The sequence below is a fragment of the Salmo salar genome, chromosome ssa04, assembly GCF_905237065.1.
Source record: "Salmo salar chromosome ssa04, Ssal_v3.1, whole genome shotgun sequence".
NCBI classification, from domain to species: Eukaryota; Metazoa; Chordata; class Actinopteri; order Salmoniformes; family Salmonidae; genus Salmo; species Salmo salar.
Genome location: NC_059445.1, coordinates 57,042,402 through 57,063,696, shown reverse-complemented (window position 1 = coordinate 57,063,696; position 21,295 = coordinate 57,042,402). Strand labels below are relative to the sequence as shown.

General features: G+C 43.0%; 1 protein-coding gene across 5 annotated transcripts in view; it reads right to left on the bottom strand.

The window, feature by feature from the left end:
* LOC106603510 (cytospin-B) overlaps window positions 1–21,295 on the bottom strand; it is a 192,337-nt gene that overhangs the window by 54,731 nt on the left and 116,311 nt on the right. For all 5 annotated transcript variants that reach the window (XM_014197290.2, XM_014197289.2, XM_014197288.2 and 2 more), the window contains 8 exons: window positions 19,188–19,395; window positions 16,828–16,901; window positions 16,493–16,668; window positions 10,807–11,003; window positions 10,261–10,367; window positions 9,990–10,062; window positions 9,074–9,218; window positions 7,027–7,129 (listed from right to left, as the gene is read on the bottom strand). In XM_014197290.2, coding sequence (XP_014052765.2) covers window positions 7,027–7,129; window positions 9,074–9,218; window positions 9,990–10,062; window positions 10,261–10,367; window positions 10,807–11,003; window positions 16,493–16,668; window positions 16,828–16,901; window positions 19,188–19,395 — 1,083 coding nt within the window. The remainder of the gene's footprint in view (window positions 1–7,026; window positions 7,130–9,073; window positions 9,219–9,989; window positions 10,063–10,260; window positions 10,368–10,806; window positions 11,004–16,492; window positions 16,669–16,827; window positions 16,902–19,187; window positions 19,396–21,295) is intronic.

Sequence of the window (21,295 nt, the reverse complement as noted above, 5' to 3'; positions counted from 1 at the left end):
TGGATTACCAACCTCTGCCTGACCTGACCCTGAGCCTGCCTGCCGTCCTGTACCTTTGCCCCGTCTCTGGATTACCGACCACTACCTGACCTGACCCTGAGCCTGCCTGCCGTCCTGTACCTGTACCCCACCTCTGGATTACCGACCTCTGCCTGACCTGACCCTGAGCCTGCCTGCCGTCCTGTACCTTTGCCCCGTCTCTGGATTACCAACCTCTGCCTGACCTGACCCTGAGCCTGCCTGCCGTCCTGTACCTTTGCCCCTGTTGCTGTAATAAACATTGTTACTTCGACACGGTCTGCATCTGGGTCTTACCTTATCCTGATAATTTTATAAATTAGCTAGTCATGTTGGCAATAGAAGCTTTCAAACCATGCCCACCTGACCCAGATTGCAATTTCTAATGGACCGTTTTTGGATTGCGTAAACAAATCAAATTAAATTGTATTTGTCACATACACATGGTTAGCAGATGTTAATGCGAGTGTAGCAAAATGCTTGTGCTTCGAGTTCCGTCCATGCAGTAATATCTAACAAGTAATCTAACCTAACAATTTCCAACAACTACCTTATACACACACAAGTGTAAAGGAATGAATAAGAATATGTACATAACAATATATGAATGATTGATGGCCGAACGGCACAGGCAAGCTGCAGTAGATGGTATAGAGTACAGTATATACATATGAGATGAGTAATGTAGGGTATGTAAACATTATATAAAGTGGCATTGTTTAAAGTGGCTAGTGATACATTTATTACATACATTTTTCCATTATTAAAGTGGCTAGAGTTGAGTCAGTATGTTAGCAGCAGCCACTCAATGTTAGTGATGGCTTTTTAACAGTCTGATGGCCTTGAGATAGAAGCTGTTTTTCAGTATCTCGGTCCCCACTTTGATGCACCTGTACTGACCTCGCCTTCTGGATGATAGCGGGGTGAACAGGCAGTGGCTCGGGTGGTTGTTGTCCTTGATGATCTTGTTGGCCTTCCTGTGACATCGGGTGGTGTAGGTGTCCTGGAGGGCAAGTAGTTTGCCCCCGGTGATGCGTTGTGCAGACCTCACTACCCTCTGGAGAGCCTTGCAGTTGTGGGTGGATCAGTTGCCGTACCAGGCGGTGATACAGCCCGACAGGATGCTCTCGATTGTGTATCTGTAAAGGTTTGTGAGTGTTTTTGGTGACAAACCGAATTTCTTCAGCCTCCTGAGGTTGAAGAGGCGCTGCTGCGCCTTCTTCACCACGCTGTCTGTGTGGGTTGACCATTTCAGTTTGTCCGTGATGTGTACACCGAGGAACTTAAAACTTCCCACCTTCTCCACTACTGTCCCGTCGATGTGGATAGGGGGCTGCTCCCTCTGCTGTTTCCTAAAGTCCACGATCATCTCCTTTGTTTTGTTGACATTGAGTGTGAGGTTATTTTCCTGACACCACACTCCGAGGGCCCTCACCTCCTCCCTGTAGGCCGTCTCGTCGCTGTTGGTAATCAAGCCTACCACTGTAGTGTCGTCTGCAAACTTGATGATTGAGTTGGAGGCGTGCATGGCCACGGAGTCATGGGTGAACAGGGAGTACAGAAGAGGGCTGAGAACGCACCCTTGTGGGACCCCAGTGTTGAGGATCAGTGGGGTGGAGATGTTGTTACCTACCCTCACCACCTGGGGGCGGCCCGTCAGGAAGTCCAGGACCCAGTTGCACAAGGCGGGGTCGAGTGGGTCTAGGGTGTCAGGTAGGGTGGAGGTGATATGGTCCTTGACTAGTCTCTCAAAGCACTTCACGATGACAGAAGTGAGTGCTACGGGGCGGTAGTCATTTAGCTCAGTTACCTTAGCTTTCTTGGGAACAGGAACAATAGTGGCCCTCTTGAAGCATGTGGGAACAGCAGACTGGGATAAGGATTGATTGAATATGTCCGTAAACACACCAGCCAGCTGGTCTGCGTATGCTCTGAGGACGCGGCTGGGGATGCTGTCTGGGCCTGCAGCCTTGCGAGGGTTAACACGTTTAAATGTTTTACTCACGTGGGCTGCTGTGAAGGAGAGCCCGCAGGTTTTGGTAGCGGGCCGTGTCAGTGGCACTGTATTGTCCTCAAAGCGAGCAAAGAAGTTTTTTAATTTGTCTGGGAGCAAGACATTGTGGTCCGCAACAGGGCTGGTTTTTCTTTTGTAGTCCGTGATTGACTGTAGACCCTGTCACATACCTCTCGTGTCTGAGCCGTTGAATTGCGACTCTACTTTGTCTCTATACTGATGCTTAGCTTGTTTGATTGCCTCGCGGAGGGAATAGCTACACTGTTTGTATTTGGTCATGCTTCCGGTCACCTTGCCCTGATTAAAGCAGTGGTTTGCGCTTTCAGTTTTGCGCGAATGCTGCCATCAATCCACGGTTTCTGGTTGGGGAATGTTTTAATTGACGCTGTGGGTACAACATCACCGATGCACTTGCTAATAAACTTGCTCACCGAATCAGCGTATTCATCAATGTTGTTGTTCGACGCTATGCGGAACATATCCCAGTCCACGTGATCGAAGCAATCTTGAAGTGTGGAATCCGATTGGTCGGACCAGCGTTGAACAGACCTGAGCATGGGTGCTTCCTGTTTTAGTTTCTGTCTATAGGCTGGGAGCAACAAAATGGAGTTGTGGTCAGCTTTTCCAAAAGGGGGGCGGGGGAGGGCTTTATATGCGTTGCGGAAGCTAGAATAACAATGATCCAGAGTTTTGCCAGCCCGGGTCGCGCAATCGATATGCTGATAAAATTTAGGGAGCCTTGTTTTCAGATTAGCCTTGTTAAAATCCCCAGCTACAATAAATGCAGCCTCAGGATATGTGGTTTCCAGTTTACATAGAGTCAAATTAAGTTCTTTCAAGGCCGTCGATGTGTCTGCTTGGGGAGGAATATACACGACTGTGATTATAATCGAAGAGAATTCTCTTGGTAGATAATGCGGTCGGCATTTGATTGTAAGGAATTCTAGGTCAGGTGACCAAAAGGACTTGAGTTCCTGTATGTTGTTATGATCACACCCCATCTCGTTAATCATAAGGCATACACCCCCGCCCTTCTTCTTACCAGAGAGATGTTTGTTTCTGTCGGCGCGATGCGTGAAGAAACCAGGTGGCTGTACCGACTCCGATAGTGTGTCTCGAGTGAGCCATGTTTCCGTGAAACAAAGAACGCTACAGTCTCTGATGTCTCTCTGGAAGGCAACCCTTGCTCGGATTTCGTCTACCTTGTTGTCAAGAGACTGGACATTGGCGAGTAGTATGCTCGGGAGCGGTGCGCGATGTGCCCGTCTACGGAGCCTGACCAGAAGACTGCTCCGTCTGCCCCTTCTGCGGCGCCATTGTTTTGGATCACCAGCTGGGATCCGATCCATTGTCCTGGGTGGTGGACCAAACAGAGGATCTGCTTTGTGAAAGTCATATTCCTGGTCATAATGTTGGTGAGTTGACGGTGCTCTTATATCCAATAGTTCCTCCCGACTGTATGTAATAAAACCTAAGATTTCCTGGGGTAACAATGTAAGAAATAACACATAAAAAAACAAAATACTGCATAGTTTCCTAGGAACGGGAAGCGAGGCGGCCATCTCAAAATGGCGGGGATGCAAATTTGTGTTCCAAACAAAAAAACTACAAGTGTGCTTACTCTAGTTACTCTACACAGCTAGGAAAGCGCAAAAAAGCACCTTATAGTTAAAGACTCTTCTTTGAGTCATAAAAGTGCATTGAAATTACTTAATAAGTGCACACTTTAGAGAGGTGTGTAGTCACTTGGAGATACCAGTTAGTCCTCTCACTCAAACCCTTGTCATTGTTTTGTCTTATGTTGCACCAACTACCCCACAGGAATATTGTTATCATGTTACAGAGTATTTTCAGATTTCGTTATAAACAAATGCAGCAAAATGTACAGTAAATGTAAAATGCACATAAAATAAATCAATAGTGTAATGCTTGGATTCAGTCTTGTGTCAGGTGAACTTTTTCCTGAACTTTGGTCTAATAATTTCCCCATAATCTCCAAAATGTTCCCTGTCAAATCGCTACCATACTTATGCATATGCATTTCATATGTATTCTGTAAGAAACATTTCAATTTAGTCCTATCCATATAGGCCAATTCCCACTAGTGTAAAGAGTTAGTCATTCCATGAACAGAAATACATTCCCATCCAGCTATTAGCCAAAGCCTCTTATTGCATTCCAGAAACCAGATAATTATTATTCTCTCCAGCAGAACTACTGAGTGTAAAGAGAGATCATATAATACTGGTAGGTGCCAATACCCCACAGCTAGAAGCATTGAGATACAGTGTGTGTATGAAATAAAGTATCAGAAATCAGATAAGCAGTCACAAGTCTCCATCAAGATTGGGACCATGTCAATCTCCCAGTTAAAGGAGATCATAGGGGAAAATACAACAGCCAGTGTACAGTATAGTAGAGCCCATTCAGATGCAGTTTGTGTGCTAGAGGAAGAAACTAATCTACTCTAACATTCACTAGTCTCTATCAAGATCAGACTATCTGCTGACCATCTCCTGGTCAGCTGTTTTCATCACAGAGGATTTGCAGTGTGTTAGGAACACAGGCATTGAGTCAGAATGATGAAAAAGGCCAGGGAGAGGGCATGGAGGTAGCACAGGGTGGAGGGATGACTCAAAGTTCACAATCCAACGTGCCTGAAAACAGGAACAATTGATCTGAAAACTCATCCAATACTTTCTGACCATTTATCAGGGACCATTTATCAGACGTAAGTAAAGCTAGTACATGTTTTGCCGTAAAGTCACCTTTAAACTTGTCTTAACACACTTATTGCCCTAAGGCTCTGTGCTTGGTCGAGCAAGGTACAGTAGTCGGTCAATTGACTGAAGTCAAACCCCTGGACTATTCCCTAGGGTGCTATTTCAGTTGCAGACTTGCTACTGTAAGCTAGCTAACACACCCCATACTGTGACGGAATGTAGCTAAGAGGGAGAACAGAATGGTGCAGAGACCAGGCAGACCCCCAACCTCCTTCCTTAGCTTTTGTTTACCGGCTCAAACCAATATCCCCTCTGAGAGTGTTAGCTACATTTGCTGGCCTGGCACGGCACACTGGCCCTCACACATGGATCACATCAGAGACCCAGTACTAATGCCACTGGGCTTAATGGGCTCCTTAAACTGGCTATGAGCGGAAGGCTAAGCCAGGTGAATGTGAGTGCAATGGATGTTGGACACAGGGCCTAGAAAGGGAACACACATATTCACGCTCATGCACGCTATCACTTACATGTCTGCTCAGACACACACGTGCACACACATGCACACAAGCACGCACACACACACACACTTGCGTTTACACGCCAGTTCCATAGACACACATCAGGTGATCATGGAACTCAGGAGCTGATCGTTGACTTGTGGACTACAGGAGACAGAAGAGGGATCCCGCCCCCATCCTCATCAACGGGGCTACAGTGGAGAGGGTCAAAAGCTTCAAGTTCCTAGGCGAGCACATCACTGAGGACTTGAAATGGTGCCACCACAACGACACCGTGGTGAAGAAGGCACAACAGCGCCTCTTCAACCTCAGGTGGCTGAAGAAATTTGTCATGGCCCCTAAGACCCTCACAAAATTCTACAAATACACCATTGAAAGCATTCTGTCGGGTTGCATCACCGCCCGGTACTCTGCCTGGCACCTTAGACACTGTCACCAGCCGACTACCGTCCGGTACTGCACCTTGAGACTAATGCCCCATGTTTATAGAGTCATTGCACGCTGGTCACCTCATATTTAGTTTATATACTGTTGTTTACTCACTGTGTATGTATATACTGTTGTTTACTCACTGTGTATGTATATACTGTTGTTTACTCACTGTGTATGTATATACTGTATTCTCAACATAGCTCATCCTAATATACCTACTATTTTCTTTCCAAATTATATACTGTCTATACACACCACATATTTACATTCTGGATTCTCACACATGCTCACTCTACTTGGATTGTTATTTTTTGATTTCTTGTTTAGATCTGCAAATCTGTGTAGGTGACCAATAAACTTTGATTTGATTTGATCAATTCCACTGTATTCTTTGAGCTGAATCACTTTGCTTTGATTTTCTGACATTGATGATATCATCTTTTGGCCACACAGTGAGGACAGGTGAGGCGATGGTTTGTCTATAAACACAGCAAGCTATTATGTCAAAACAGCCTAAAACCTCAAACATTATAAGTCATGTGTTACTGACCAATCTTTAAGAACCCTATTGTTAGTCATAACAGTATTTAATAAAGAGCAAGTTATAAAACAAAGAAATTCTTAGTAAGCTGTCTCAATGTGAGACTAATAAGGACATAGTACTGTAAAGGAATTCTCCAGTCCTTTTGTATTCTTTTTAGCCAGTAGTTCTCAAAGTAGCGCTCACGAGCCAAAAGAGGACCCTGAAAATGGTGTACTACGTCACATATGTGTAGATATGTGTACGACGTCATTACTCTCTCTCTCTCTCGCTCTGCTGTGGGTGCATCATGTGCATCTTGCTAGCTGTCACTCCCCATATGGTGAGGGCCTGAAGTTTATTGGTTGAACTCAAATTGCTAGGGGGCATGCAAAACAGTTGTTTTCAAACTAGGGATTTTCTGGCTAATTGAGGTAAGACAGTAATTCTGCTCATAGATTATGTATGTACAATATAAGCTACACATTGACACATCCAGCCCAATGCGGGAGGTATAAAAAATACTTAGAAGTCTCCAACTTTAAGACGGCTTCCCTATACTAAAGTGTTACCCACCAAACCTTGGATTCACTGCACAGTATGGCCTCTATAATGTGTGCACTTTTTGGGTGCCTGATATCTAGAGAGAGCGAGATAGGAAAAGAGAGAACGAGTGAGAGAGAAAGGAGAACGGGAGAGCGAGTGAGAGAGAAGGAGATAGAGCAAGAAAGGGAAACAGCGATAGATAAAGAGCATTTGATGGGGTTATGATTTGAGTCTCTGACCCAGGGCCCTTACCGGATAGCCTTCTGTTTTCTTCTGGCACCACTTCAGTAGTGCGTTCCTCTTAGAACCCCCGTACTCCCGCGCCAGTGCAGCCAAGGGGTCCTTTCTTTCCACACTGACACCAGGGACAGACACCACAGCCATGGACGGAGAAAGAAACAACAATAATGTTATGACATCTGACCTGTGTGTGAGGACGTGTATCCTCATAAAACCAGCAACCTTACATCAACCTCACATACACACACTCGTACATGCAAATACACGCACGCACTCGCACACGCGCACACGCACACACACACACACACACACACACACACACACACACACACACACACACACACACACACACACACACACACACACACACACACACACACACACACACACCCTGGAGCTGATGTGATCCCCTGGGCTGTCATAATGAAAGCTAATCAGAGAAGAGTAGTCTCTGTGGCCATGGGAACATCAGGAGACACCCTGGTCATTGCTCTCACTTAGCAACATGGTCAACATGAAACACATGCTGTGAGTCACAACATACTGTAGCTTGGGGAGTCGGGAATTGTCTTAACAAATGTTGCTGTCGAAAAGCCTGTGTATGAATTCACTGGAGTGACATACTGTAGAGAAAACAATAACAAGGAGCAACAAAGGAGCAACAAACATTTTCACATGCACAATCTAGTGTGTGTGTGTGTGTTGTGTATGATGAGATTTTAATAGTAGAACATTGGGTCACCCCCGATATCACATTAGTTATGCATCTTTGTCATTAGCTCAAGATAAACAATGACAGTCAGTTAAAACTGGGGCAATCAGGTGATAGAAACAGATATGTTCAGTGACCCTACTGTAATCCTCTCCCAGTTCATCACTGATCTAAAGGTGACTGGAAGGTGCGATTATTCAGTTGAAACTGTGTCACTGAGTATGACTGTTAAGATCTATCAGTATGAATGTGTATGAAGGTGTGTGGGGGCGTGTAAGTGTGTGTCATCTACTCTATGTGTATAGAACGGTGGTGATGTGTGATGTTACAGGTGATACATGAAAGTCTATGTAGTTGTGAGCTCTCTTTCTCTATAATACTATCTCTGTATTTGTACTTTACTTTGTAGTAACAAGAACAGTACTGTTAGTTAAAGTCTGCACAAGCACAGGTACACTACCGTTCAAAAGTTTTGGGTCACTTAGAAATGTCCTTGTTTTTGAAAAGAAAAGCATCTGGGATGTTGCCTAGAAGGTCAGCATCCTGGAGTCGCCTCTTCACTGTTGACGTTGAGACTGGTGTTTTGCGGGTACTATTTAATGAAGCTGCCAGTTGAGGACTTGTGAGGCGTCTGTTTCTCAAACTAGACACTCTAATGTACTTGTCCTCTTACTCAGTTGTGCACCGGGGCCTCCCACTCCTCTTTCTATTCTGGTTAGAGACAGTTTGCACTGTTCTGTGAAGGGAGTAGTACACAGCGTTGTACGAGATCTTCAATTTCTTGGCAATTTCTCGAATGGAATAGCCTTCATTTCTCAGATCAAGAATAGACTGACGAGTTTCAGAAGAAAGTTCTTTGTTTCTGGCCATTTTGAGCCTGTAATCGAACCCACTCATACTGATGCTCCAGATACTCAACTAGTCTAAAGAAGGCCAGTTTTATTGCTTCTTTAATCAGAACTACAGTTTTCAGCTGTGCTAACATAATTGAAAAAGGGTTTTCTAATGATCAATTAGCCTTTTAAAATGATCAACTGGGATTAGCTAACACTACATGCCATTGGAACACAAGAGTGATGGTTGCTGATAATGGGCCTCTGTACCCCTATGTAGATATTCCATTAAATATCAGCTGTTTCCAGCTACAATAGTCATTTACAACATTAACAATGTCTACACTGTATTTCTGATCAATTTGATGTTATTTTAATGGACCAAAAATGTGTTTTTCTTTCAAAAACAAGGACATTTCTAAGTGATCCCAAACTTTTGAACGGTAGTGTACATATGTGTGTATTAGTTTTTGTGCCAGAGTGCCTCTGAGTGTGTCTCCAGGAGAGGGCCCACCTGAGCTTGCTGTTGTTCCTGTTGTAGCTCATGGAGTGGCTGCAGCTGCTAAGGGTTGCTGGGGACTTGATGACCGACTCCAGGGAAGGACTCTTCCTCATAAGGCTGCTGGGCTTCAGCTCATCCCCAGAGCCCCCGTACTTATCTGGGAAACACAACATCAGGAAACAGGGAGGAAGGGAGACGTGGACAGTGAGAGAAAGCGCATATTTCACTGGAAGGCCATGGTTTCTCCCTCGCCCTGAAATCTCTCTGGCCCACAGAATACTACTGATCTGAACATCATAGAACAAGACCAAAGACCAAATTAGGTCATATTATGCAGTGGTATAGTTGGTGATTAAATTGCTTGGGTGTAGTAGAACTACATAATGTGCTGTCCTTTTTGCTGTCATTTGGCAAAATAAACTCTAGCTTCTCAAGTTTCTCAAAGTTCAATCCCCAAAAGGGAGATGAAAGAAAATGTTCACATATTCTCCAGTTTCTTTACTCAAGTAACATAATGCAGCTGTAGTTCCAACTAAACATGCACTGTTTCAACTGAACAAAACAACTAGGCTAATCAGAGTAGACATTTGATGGGACTGCTGTCTGCAGGATTAGTTAGATTTATACTCTGATACTGTTTCTACAGATGTAGGATCTTAATTTGATCACTCTTTTGTTGATCAGAATGCTAACTTGTAGTGTATTCAAGGTTTAAAAAGGCTTATAAACTTTGTAACTTCCACTTTACATTTCAGACTTGATTTGCCCTAACTTAAAATGTATCAACCCTTACAAAATTTCCATTAATACACATAATAATTCTCATTTCCTGTTGCTGCAGGATTATTTTCCTGCTGTAGCAAACTGGCTCAAAATAAGATCCTACAGTACATCTGAACTTGCTTTCTCTACGGAGTGTGTCACTTACCTGGATGAGAGAAATCTCCATGGTTGATCCTTTTCTCCAGTGTCTTTGAGAGTGGTTTGATAGACGAATGCCTCTATCCAAAACAAAACAGACTTTTAACAGTCCAATTCATGTCCCATACATACTTTACTTAATGGCTTTATAAAGGTATTAAGTAGCTAGTTTATAAATTATAAATTATTAGTTTATAGATCATTTATAATTCGGTAACAAACTGTTATAACACATTGGTTGATATTGTAGTGCATACTGAAGAGGGCCTGTACTGTACCTGAATGGGGGAGACTGCAGCGGCGGGTGCTGTGCGGACAGGGATCCCACTTAGAAGGCTTCTAGGTGAGGAGTGCATCTGCACAGTGTATCCAGGCCCAGGTCCATCTGCAATGCTCAACACATGAGTGTACATAAGCCAAGACACGGGGTGGACATTTAAATGGAAATTGAATGAGGAAGTGATTAATTGATACCGTATTCCATGATTATGCCCCATGGACTCCTACGACTATCTTTTACACCTTGTTAAGCAAACAGACCTCCAAGGTTAGACTGTTTAAGTATGATGTTATTGGTAAGGGTTCCTTCTCTATCACTGCTGCTAAGCCAGGAATGTTTCCCCTCAACAGCCTGTCGGCCAGTCATATGTGCTTGATTGAACTTGCCTAGTGCAATGGAACCAAAGGAATAGTCACAAAAGTGCAATCCCCCCACCCGGCACTCCAAGCAGGTGCAATCAAACGCTCAAAGAACTTTGAAATATTATTTTAACTCAGGTCTGCTGGTCTGTGTGGAGGAGTGAGGAGGGATGCTCTGTGCTCACTCTGTACTGCTGTGTCAAAGGACTTGATGAGGGATTTGACGGTGGCTCCGGGCTCCGAGGGTGATGAGGCAGCATTGCTGTTGGTGTTGATGGATAAGGAGGTGGTCGGTGTCTGGGTGGTCTGGGTCATAGAGATGCCACACCAGTGAGGACTGCCGTCTGTGTCCGACAAACTCTCAGAGTCGCCCCGCAACAACCTGAGAGAGACAAGGGGAAAGAGATGCTCACAGTACAATATGGCACAACACATACTGTAGCAGGTAGGAGCGCTGTTTTATTTAAGAGGATGGCAGATGTCTGTGTGGCTTTAGTCTTGTCATGTCCTGACCAGCAGATGGAGCTATTGCATTAGTTTTGGGGTCAGGACGTGGCAGTTTTTGTATGTGAATGATTGTGTTGTTGATTGGGACTTCCAATTGAAGGCAGGTGTGTTGAGTTGCCTTTGATTGGAAGTCCTATATAGGAGTGTGTGTTTTTCTTTGGGGTTGTGGGTGGTTGTTTTTGCACTGTGTTTAATAGTCTGCAGAACTGGTGCTGTTGTCACCTTTATTGTTCTTGTCATTGTGGTTGCACCTGACAGGACTGTGTTGGCTGTCAGTTTTGTTGTTTTTGTGAATTGCATAGTGTTCGTTGAATTAAATATGACGAACCCTAACTCCGCCGCATTTTGGTCCACTTCTTCCTCAGACAGCCGTTACAAGTCTATACCTTACCAGGGATTCTTATCATTACATTGGTTTACTAAGTGGTTTGTAAGCAAGCGTTTCACTGTAAAGTCTACACCAGTTGTATTGGCCACGTGTGTTAAATAACATGACATTGTATTTTACTTGGGTGTTGTCGGAACAATGGTTTAGAGATTACTCGATGTTCTAAAGCAAGGTAATGAGGATGTTCGCCCAGTGCATTGACTGTTCCATGTTATATTTACTCAATAGATCAGAAGCATATTGTGTATGATTACGTACACGTTCCACATGTGAAAGTCAATAACTGGGTCTAATTTTACGCGACAACACCCGAACTGCAACAAAAACTATGTACAAAGTTTACTCCATCCTTTCCTTATGGACATTAGACTGCAGATTATGAACAGAGAGAGCCTGAGGGAGTATTGTCACTGATGGATGGATATGGAAGGGTTGAGAAGAGAACTGAAGTAAGGAAACTGGTGAGGAGGAAGCAGAACTACTGTAATGTCAACTTCCCAAAGACAGTGGCCTCAAACAAATGCATGCAAACAAAGTCAAGACTAGAGTCATTTCATTTATTGACTTTCCAATGAACAAATACAAAATACTTTTAAACAGACTGACAAACACCTTATATTGACTATTTCTCTAGATAAACAGTATTGTATATTTGATATGTCACAGGTATTAAAACCAGAGTCCAAGTCTCAATAAGATTTCACCTAAAATAACACATCAAACTTTTGCACATTCACTTGTTGAACTGTTGAGCATGGCTTTAAATCAAAGGCATAAAAAAGGTAATCAACACAGTTACCACCATGTCTTACGATGAGGTGGCCTTTTTGGCAATATCGATAGCACTCAAAGTTGAACTTAGCAAGCACATCTATCTGTCTCTAGTCGAATACAATGGCTTGTGTATGACTGCATCTACTGAATAGTCCTGTTACTAGGTAATAATAATCACTATAACCTGAGGTTTACAGGATGGCAGTTGGTCATTATACACTTCTAATGGGTGTCACGACGCCAGCATCACTTCAACGATCTGACGTCTACCCTGAAGCAGTCATCAGAAATGAGAGGCTTTTTATTTGACCTGATGGGGTTGCATTAGAAATACTTCAGAATGAGTGATAAAACCTTCACAATGCTTTTAGCTCCCTGAAGTTCAGAGTGGAATATTATGGCCTACAGAACTACAGGGCACTTTGACATTGATTTGGACATTTTGATGAGTTAGGCCAGTTCATAATGAGTTTTAGGCACGGCTGTAAATCTGAGGCAGAGAGGACTGTCTGAATTGGTCAGTGATCAGCAGTTGATTACCCTTATGGCTTAAATTCACAGTGTCCTTCCTGTGAGGACATTATTAGTGATAACGTGATAATGACCAGTGATAATGTAATAATATACTGTCTGTGGTTCAGTGTTGTTGTCTGTAGACAGAACTCAAATTGGTGAGCTGGACTTCAACTGTAGCTCAGTGATTACACACACAACGTAGGACTACTGACCAGCGCAGCTTATTGATGTTTTGCCATTCTTGATATTCTGGTAAATAACGCCATCTAGAGGTACCTTATCACACCACATTATCTGAACCAGATTTTTAACACAAGGTGCAAATGAAATACCCAATGAAAATGTATGCTAAAACATTGCTTTCCCATTCCAACTACAGTACATGACTGCATCTAAGTAGCCGTGAATACTCTCAAAGAATTGAAATTTAAAGTGAACTGATTGTTGATTATTACCATAAAAAAACGTCAATATCATCCAAGCACTTTTTGAAGTAACAGATATTCCAAACGGTCAGTTATAAGAAACGGATCGTAATAATAACCACAGATGCACAACTTACTAGAACAATTCTAAACCAAAAGACCAATAAAACCAGCTGTGATCAACAAAAATAACTTGACATTTTTTTCTGTTTGGCTTTTTTAAGTTGCACTTGACCTGAAACATAGTAATGAAGCCTAACAGAAAAAAATTATCTGACTCATAATGATAACTGGCAGCGTACAGCTGATAAACAGACTGTTTTGGCTTCAGTTTTTTTCAGAGAACTGAACAAAAATATGTCTCATTCTCATCATTTGTTTTCTTAACAAATAAATGACTCTTCTTTAGCAACACATTGAGTAAGTGAAAATTCACCACTGAGGCAATTTAAGTGTCTAAAAGGCACAACGCAAATAGGAATCAGTAACAGAAACCCCTCCTATCTTATCATCAGTCCCCTCTCTTGACCGACAGAGAGGAGAGATTCATCAACACAAATACATCTGAAAGCACTGCAAACAATACAGATAAAAAGGTGTACAGCATTTTAGAAAGATTTCACAAACAAATATGTGTTAATTTGGCAGCCAAGTGCTGTTTCACAATAGATTGGATTAACAGTAAACCACAGTCTGACTGTCTGTCTGGTAAACCAACCTTGCTAATAAACCCATCAGAATGACATACCACATAACCGTTTTTATGGTAATACTGATCAAAGTAACTCTGTACAATAATACTGTCAGTCTGTCTTCAGAGGGTCCAGATGTGTTGTGGTTGGACTTTTCTACCGCCCCTCTACTGCAGTCTTGGTATCAAAACTGGCTCCAGCCCCAAGTCTGAAAAACAAGACCGAAACCAGAGACAACATGAGTTGAAATAAATAGAGAATATACCCTCTTAAAAAGCCATGTACTTGTCTACCTGTAATTTGTTTAAGACCCCAAATGGATGTAGCACAGCCAGAGTGGTTTATTTCTCTAAAGTCACTATAGCAATAAAGGCTATTTCCTCTGTCTGTCCCTCTCTCCATGTGTCTCTTAGCTGGCTAATGAAATCACATCTGTCTACATGACTCTGCGATCAGTATACAATGCTATACAGACAAAATGTTGTTTAGTTAATAAAGCAGATGATAGCATGAGTACAAATCAGTCATGCCGTGTCATACTACTAGACAATTCTCCAGAGGAACCAAGACTAGATAAAGGATTGATTCAACAGAACAGCAGGTGGCGCCAAGTACCAAAATAACATTTTAGTAGCAGTTTTCTTTTGTAGAAATTAAGCGAAGCAAACCCCAGCCCACTCAAATGAAAGGACACAGGCAGTGGATAGATAGTTTGTGCAGCTGACAGCCAGTCAGACAGACAATCAGCAGGAAGCAGTAGGAAGCAGCAGGAAACAGTAGGAAGGAAAATCAGCAGTTCTAGATCAGCAGTAGCATTCCCTCTAAAGGCATCATTCACTGAGCTGGCAGTGCAGTGGACTCACCTGGGCTTTCTATAAGGAGCCATGTCTGAGAGGGGGACATCCTTGAGAGAACGAATGATCTCAGGGAGGAGGGGAGCTTCTGGTCTGGTACGTCCCAAGTACGTACGGGGAAAGTAAAGTAAAATACCACATTCTTCTTTACGTTCTAAATTACACGTTTACATGTTTTATGTCAGGCCAGCTATATTAGAAACTAACTGATGAGCTCTGTAATATTAACAATACTAGCCTAATTTGCCTCTCATCATACTGTCACTGCCGCTGTCACTGCACACAAGACACAGGACCAAGAGGCTGAGCTTTTCATCAACAAACCAACCAATCATGGCAGGTAGCCTAGTGTTTAGAGCGTTGGGCCAGTAACCGAAAGGTTGCTGGATTGAATCCCTGAGCTGACAAGGTAAAAATAGGTCGTTCTGTCCCTGAGCGAGGCAGTTAACCCAGTGTTCTCTGGGCGCCGAAGAAGTGGATGACGATTAAGGCAGCCCCCCGCACCTCTCTGATTCAGAAGGGTTGGGTTAAATGTGGAAGACACATTTCAGTTGAAGGCATTCAGTTGTACAACTGACTAGATATCCCCCTTTCTCTTTCCAATCACGTCCCTGGCAGCACAGACCATGGTGTACAGGTAGCCACATGAAACAAAACAAAACAAAACAGAGGAATGATGCTATGGCCCCTAAAGTGTCTGTCTCATTTTATATTTTGAAGAGAACCGACTCAAATAGTTTAGTGCTGCTGTCAGTGCAGTCTGGGCAGCAGCATTTCTAGGCAGAGCTTAGGCCACTATATTAGTGCTACACTACTCCAATAAAACAGCTTGTCTCAGTGAAGTGCTAGGGTCCATTGCTGGTCCAGTGTGTTACAATCAGTGGTGGTGAGTGGTAGACAGACTGACAGAGCAGTCAGTGCAGCAGGAACCAGATAGACAGACCAAGATAATGCATGAGAGGAGACTGCCTGCTAATCCTCTATTAGCAAGGTTTGCCAAAGCCCAGGATTTGAAGCCCCCCAAAATCCCAGGATTTGAGGCTTGAGAATCCAAGGATTTGGGTATTAAGATATTATTATTGGACTTAATGGTGAATCATATCCTAATTGGCAGCTAGCGTCACCTCGTTTCAATGCATCCCCCACCCCAAAAATACTGAACATCATAAGCTACCATGACATCAAATCAAAATTTTGGGGTAGCCTCTTAAAATATTTAAAAGGGAACCGATTAATGGCATATGGAAATACAAATGGTTCCTTCCAGCTCGGCTCGCTATAGCCTCCCACACGGCATCCTATATGAATCTGACTACTACATTGAACACTCACACCATCAGTGGGATATGGCAAGCCTTACAGTAGCTGCAGCTCCAGGACAGAGTGTGTTAGCTAGGATAGAGAGAGGCTCAGTGCTAAGAGGGAGCAAAAGGGGAAAGGCTAGGGAAAGGGAGAGGAGGTTGGATGTTGGATAGAAACAGAGGGAGTAGTAGGGGAGGTATACTGTAGGTCAGGGCTATTCAAATCTGGACCCTTTAGACCAATTACACTTCTGGGTTACATTCTTCCTATCTCATCAGGGGCTGATTTAGACCTGGAACATCAGATGAGTACATTCAGGTAGAAACAAAAACCAGAAGTGTTTCTGCCCTCCAGGACCGTAATTGAATAGCACTGCTGTAGGTACTAAACGCTCCCAGCCATACGGTACGTACCTGACTCCCTGCAGCTGCTCCAGGTCTGAGGAGAGCTTGGTGCTGCGACCCTGCTCCTCCTGTAACCTCCTCCTCAGAGAGCGGATCTCCTGTTGGGCCTCCACCTTGATGTCGTTGGCCACCACTACGGCTGTCTGGAGGTCTGCCTGGAACCGCCGCCACTCCTCTGTCTCATCCTGAACACAAACACACATAAATACGCACACACACACACACAGTATACCATATGAGGATTGTGATTCTCTTCGCATCATAGGAGTCACAAACCTTGACCATCTTGACCACCAGCAAACCACCTGAAAGTATATAACCACTAACAGTCAGATCACTCCTACCTTCATCTGTTTACTCAAGATCTTCAGCTGCCTCTCCACTTCAGCCTTCTGCTCCTCCAGCTTCTTGAGTTGGTCTGTAAAGAAAGATAAATATGTCATTACTTTGAGAACATCAACCACAGAATACATCTGCGAAAGACACATATCATAAACGTAGCCATTGCTGCAGCTATTTCTTAGTCTGATAAATACATTCGGTAAATCTAACCTCTTTTACCAGTGGAACTACAGGGATCATTTATATCCATTCAAAATTTATTTCTCGTTATATAGTATGGTTATTATGAGCCTGCTATCAGTTCAATCTGCATTGCTACAGTTGAAGTCGGAAGTTTACATACACTTTGGTTGGAGTCATTAAAACTTGTTTTTCAACCACTCCACAAATTTCTTGTTAACAAACTATAGTTTTTGCAAGTCTGTTAGGACATCTACTTTGTGCATGACACAAGTCATTTTTCCAACAATTGTTTATAGACAGATTATTTCACTTATAATTTACTGTATCACAATTCCAGTGGGTCAGAAGTTTACATACACTAAGTTGACTGTGCCTTTAAACAGCATGGAAAATTCCAGAAAATTATGTCATGGTTTTAGAAGCTTCTGATAGGCTAAGTGACATCATTTGAGTCAATTGGAGGTGTACCTGTGGATGTATTTCAAGGCCTACCTTCAAACTCAGTGCCTCTTTGCTTGACATCATGGGAAAATCAAAAGGCCTCAGAAAAAAAATGTGTAGACTCCCACAAGTCTGGTTCATCATTGGGAGTGTCACGTCCTGACCAGTAAAGGGGTCATTTGTCATTGTAGTATGGTCAGGGCGTGGCAGGGGGTGTTGTTTTTGTGTGTTTTGGGGTTGGTTTATTTAGAGGGGATTTGTTCTAGTTTTCATTTTCTATGTTCGTTTTCTATGTGTGGCCGAGTATGGTTTCTTTCGTTGTCTCTAATTGGAAGCCATACTTAGGCAGCCCTTTTTCCTTTGGGTTTGTGGGTGGTTGTTTTCTGTATAGCCGTGTGCCTTACGGAACTGTTTGGTGTTCTCTCGAAATAAAATAAGAAGATGAGCACTATACCCGCTGCGCCTTGGTCTGTCCCTTACTATGCATATGACAGGGAGCAATTTCCAAACGCCTGAAGGTACCACGTTCATCTGTACAAACAACAGTACGCAAGTATAAACACCATGGGACCACACAGCCGTCATACCGCTCAGAAAGGAGACGCGTTCTGTCTCCTAGAGATGAACGTACTTTGGTGCGAAAAGTGCAAATCAATCCCAGAACAACAGCAAAGAACCTTGTGAAGATGTTTGAGGAAACAGGTACAAAAGTATCTATAACCACAGTAAAACGAGTCCTATATCGACATAACCTGAAAGGCCGCTCAGCAAGGAAGAAGCCACTGCTCCAAAACCGCCATAAAAAATCTAGACTACGGTTTGCAACTGCACATGGGAACAAAGATCGTACTTTTTGGAGAAATGTCCTGTGGTCTGATGAAACAAAAATAGAACTGTTTGGCAATAATGACCATCGTTATGTTTAGAGGAAAAAGGGGGAGGCTTGCAAAACGAAGAACACCATCCCAACCGTGAAGTACGGGGGTGGCAGCATCATGTTGTGGGGGTGCTTTGCTGCAGGAGGGACTGGTGCACTTCACAAAATAGATGGCATCATGAGGAAGCAAAATTATGTGGATATATTGAAGCAACATCTTAAGACATCAGTCAGGAAGTTCAAGCTTGGTTGCAAATGGGTCTTCCAAATGGACAATGACCCCAAGCATACTTGGCTTAAGGACAACAAAGTCAAGGTATTGTGGGAAGCTTGTGGAAGGCCACCCGAAACGTTTGACCCAAGTTAAACAATTTAAAGGCAATGCTACCAAAAAACGAATTGAGTGTATGTACACTTCTGGCCCACTGGAAATGTGATGAAAGAAATAAAAGCTGAAATAAATAATTCTCTATACTATTATTCTGACATTTCACATTCTTAAAATAAAGTGGTGATCCTAACTGACCTAAGACAGGGAATTTTTACTAGGATTAAATGTCAGGAATTGTGAAAAACTGAGTTTAAATGTATTTGGCTAATGTGTATGTAAACTTCCGACTGTATATCTATAACTCATACTTAATCCATGTGTCGCGAGCCTCACCACTGACCAAATAAAAGGACAAAAACAATGCATACCGCTACACATATTTAGTCCAGGTGCTGGCTTAATCTGGGCCAGGGAAACCGGCCCTATGTGCTTAGGAGTGCTGTGCTCCTATAACAAGTAAAAGTTAGGATGGAGGAGGTAGAGTAAGTAGTACAGTAGTAGACTGATGATATATAGACTAGTGAACATACTCTCTAGGTCCAGGATGGTCTGGTTGGTGTGGAGGTGGACAGCCCTCTGCTGCTCCACCTGGTCCTCCAGCTCAAAAATGGTCTCCTTCAGGTCCTTGATCTGGCCGTCGGCCTGCCGACACCCATACTCCAGGGCACTGACCCGGCCACTCAGCTCCTCCTCCCGGCTCATGGCTCGCTCTGCCACCTGCTGGCACTCAGCCTCCACCTGGGACATAGTAGGAGACCATCTGATTGGTTAGTCACATGTATAGTTGACATGATTGGTTAGTTGGTCCATCAAGGGGCTTCTCTCTACAAGTGTACTGTTTGCTGCCACCATGAGATGGCGCTGTGTCTGATGTGACAGTATACCCACTTTTCCAATGTCCGTACCTATTACCTCTATATTAAAGATGGAAGGAGAATACGAAAGGCCTTTACAAACATAAAGCAGGTGCATTTCTGAATGCAGAAAAGTCTAACTTTTCTAAGCATGTTTGACAGAATAGGCCTATTGTATTTTATTTTTTCATTCCACAAGGTTTGCGATTGCATTAGACAGTTAATCTTAGCCTAATCACTAGATAATAAAGGGTTACTTAACCATTAACAGTTAATATCTAATCCACCAGACATCCTCAAGTCTGGGCATGTGTGCTTATCACTTAGACCAACTGACAGTGACACACCCATTACTGTAAGCAGAGCCTTAGATCTATCTACATATGACTCTGTGACTGTACCTGCTAATACGCCCTTCTAGTCTGACGTAATAAAAAAAAGATGATAAAAGCTGTTGGACATTAGCCATGCCAGTGTCTACAGAGACTCATTGACACAATAGCCTAGCAGGAACTCCTCCAAAGCCATTTTGATAGCCTACCCTACACTACAGTGTAACTGGCTGCTGGGTAAACAGGTGATGATGACTCATTGATTTTACAGTTAAGTGTCTAAAGCCCTTGTCTCCTGCTGCAGCTAATACACTTCCTGATCCACTACTAACAAATACTATTTTAACCCAAGACTGCATCACCTCAGTGTGGGCACTACTCGGCACAGGGTCTATTAGTGTGATGTTGTGATGTTGAAACCACTGCTCACTCAGGCTTTCTGAACCTACAAGCAGATGAAAACAATTTCATTGAACATCTGCTCATATGCTGGAGAGTGGTGAGGGAAAGTGCTGAACTATCGCAAAGCTTCTCTTCACTAGCAATACAATATTTAATTTAAACCATCATGGCAGATGAGGTATTGTGTATAACTGTAGTCTGATATCTCAGAGGTTAAATTGTTCTTGGGGACCTTCGATGCTGCAGACATGTTTTGGTGTCCTTCCCCAGATCTGTGACTCAACACAATCCTGTCTCGGAGCTCTACGGAGAGTTCCTTTGACCTCAAGGCTTGATTTTTCTCTGACAGGCACTGTCAACTGTGGGACCTTATATACACAGTGCCTTTCCAAATCATGTCCAATCAATTGAATCTACCACAGGTGGACTCCAATCAATATCTAGAAACATCTCAAGGATGATCAATAGAGACAGGATGGCACTTGAGCTCAATTTCGAGTCTAATAGCAAAGGGTCTGAATACTTATGGAAATAAGGTATTTCTGTTTTTATATTTTTAATACATTTGCAAAAATTTCCAAAAAACTGTTTTCACTTTGTCATTATTGGGTATTGTGTGTAGATTGATGAGGAACATTTTTTACTTAATCCATTTTAGAATAAGGCTGTAAGGTAACAAAATGTGGAAAAAGGAAGGGGTCTGAATACTTTCCGAACACACTGTATATCCTCCAAACACCGGCTTCGAGGGCATTATCACTTTTATACAACGGTTTACTAACATATTCAAATAATGATTGACATATTTTCATAAATAACATTATGTTGATGAATTTATTCATACTATTCCATCCTTCCACGGGATACACTACATGACCAAAAGTATGTGGACACCCGTTTGTCGAACATCTGATTCCATAATCATGGGCATTAATATGGAGTTGGTCCCCCTTTGCTGCTAGAACAGCTTCCACTCTTCTGGAAAGGCTTTACACTAGATGCTGGAACATTGCTGCAGGGACTTGCTTCCATTCAGCCACAAGAGCATTA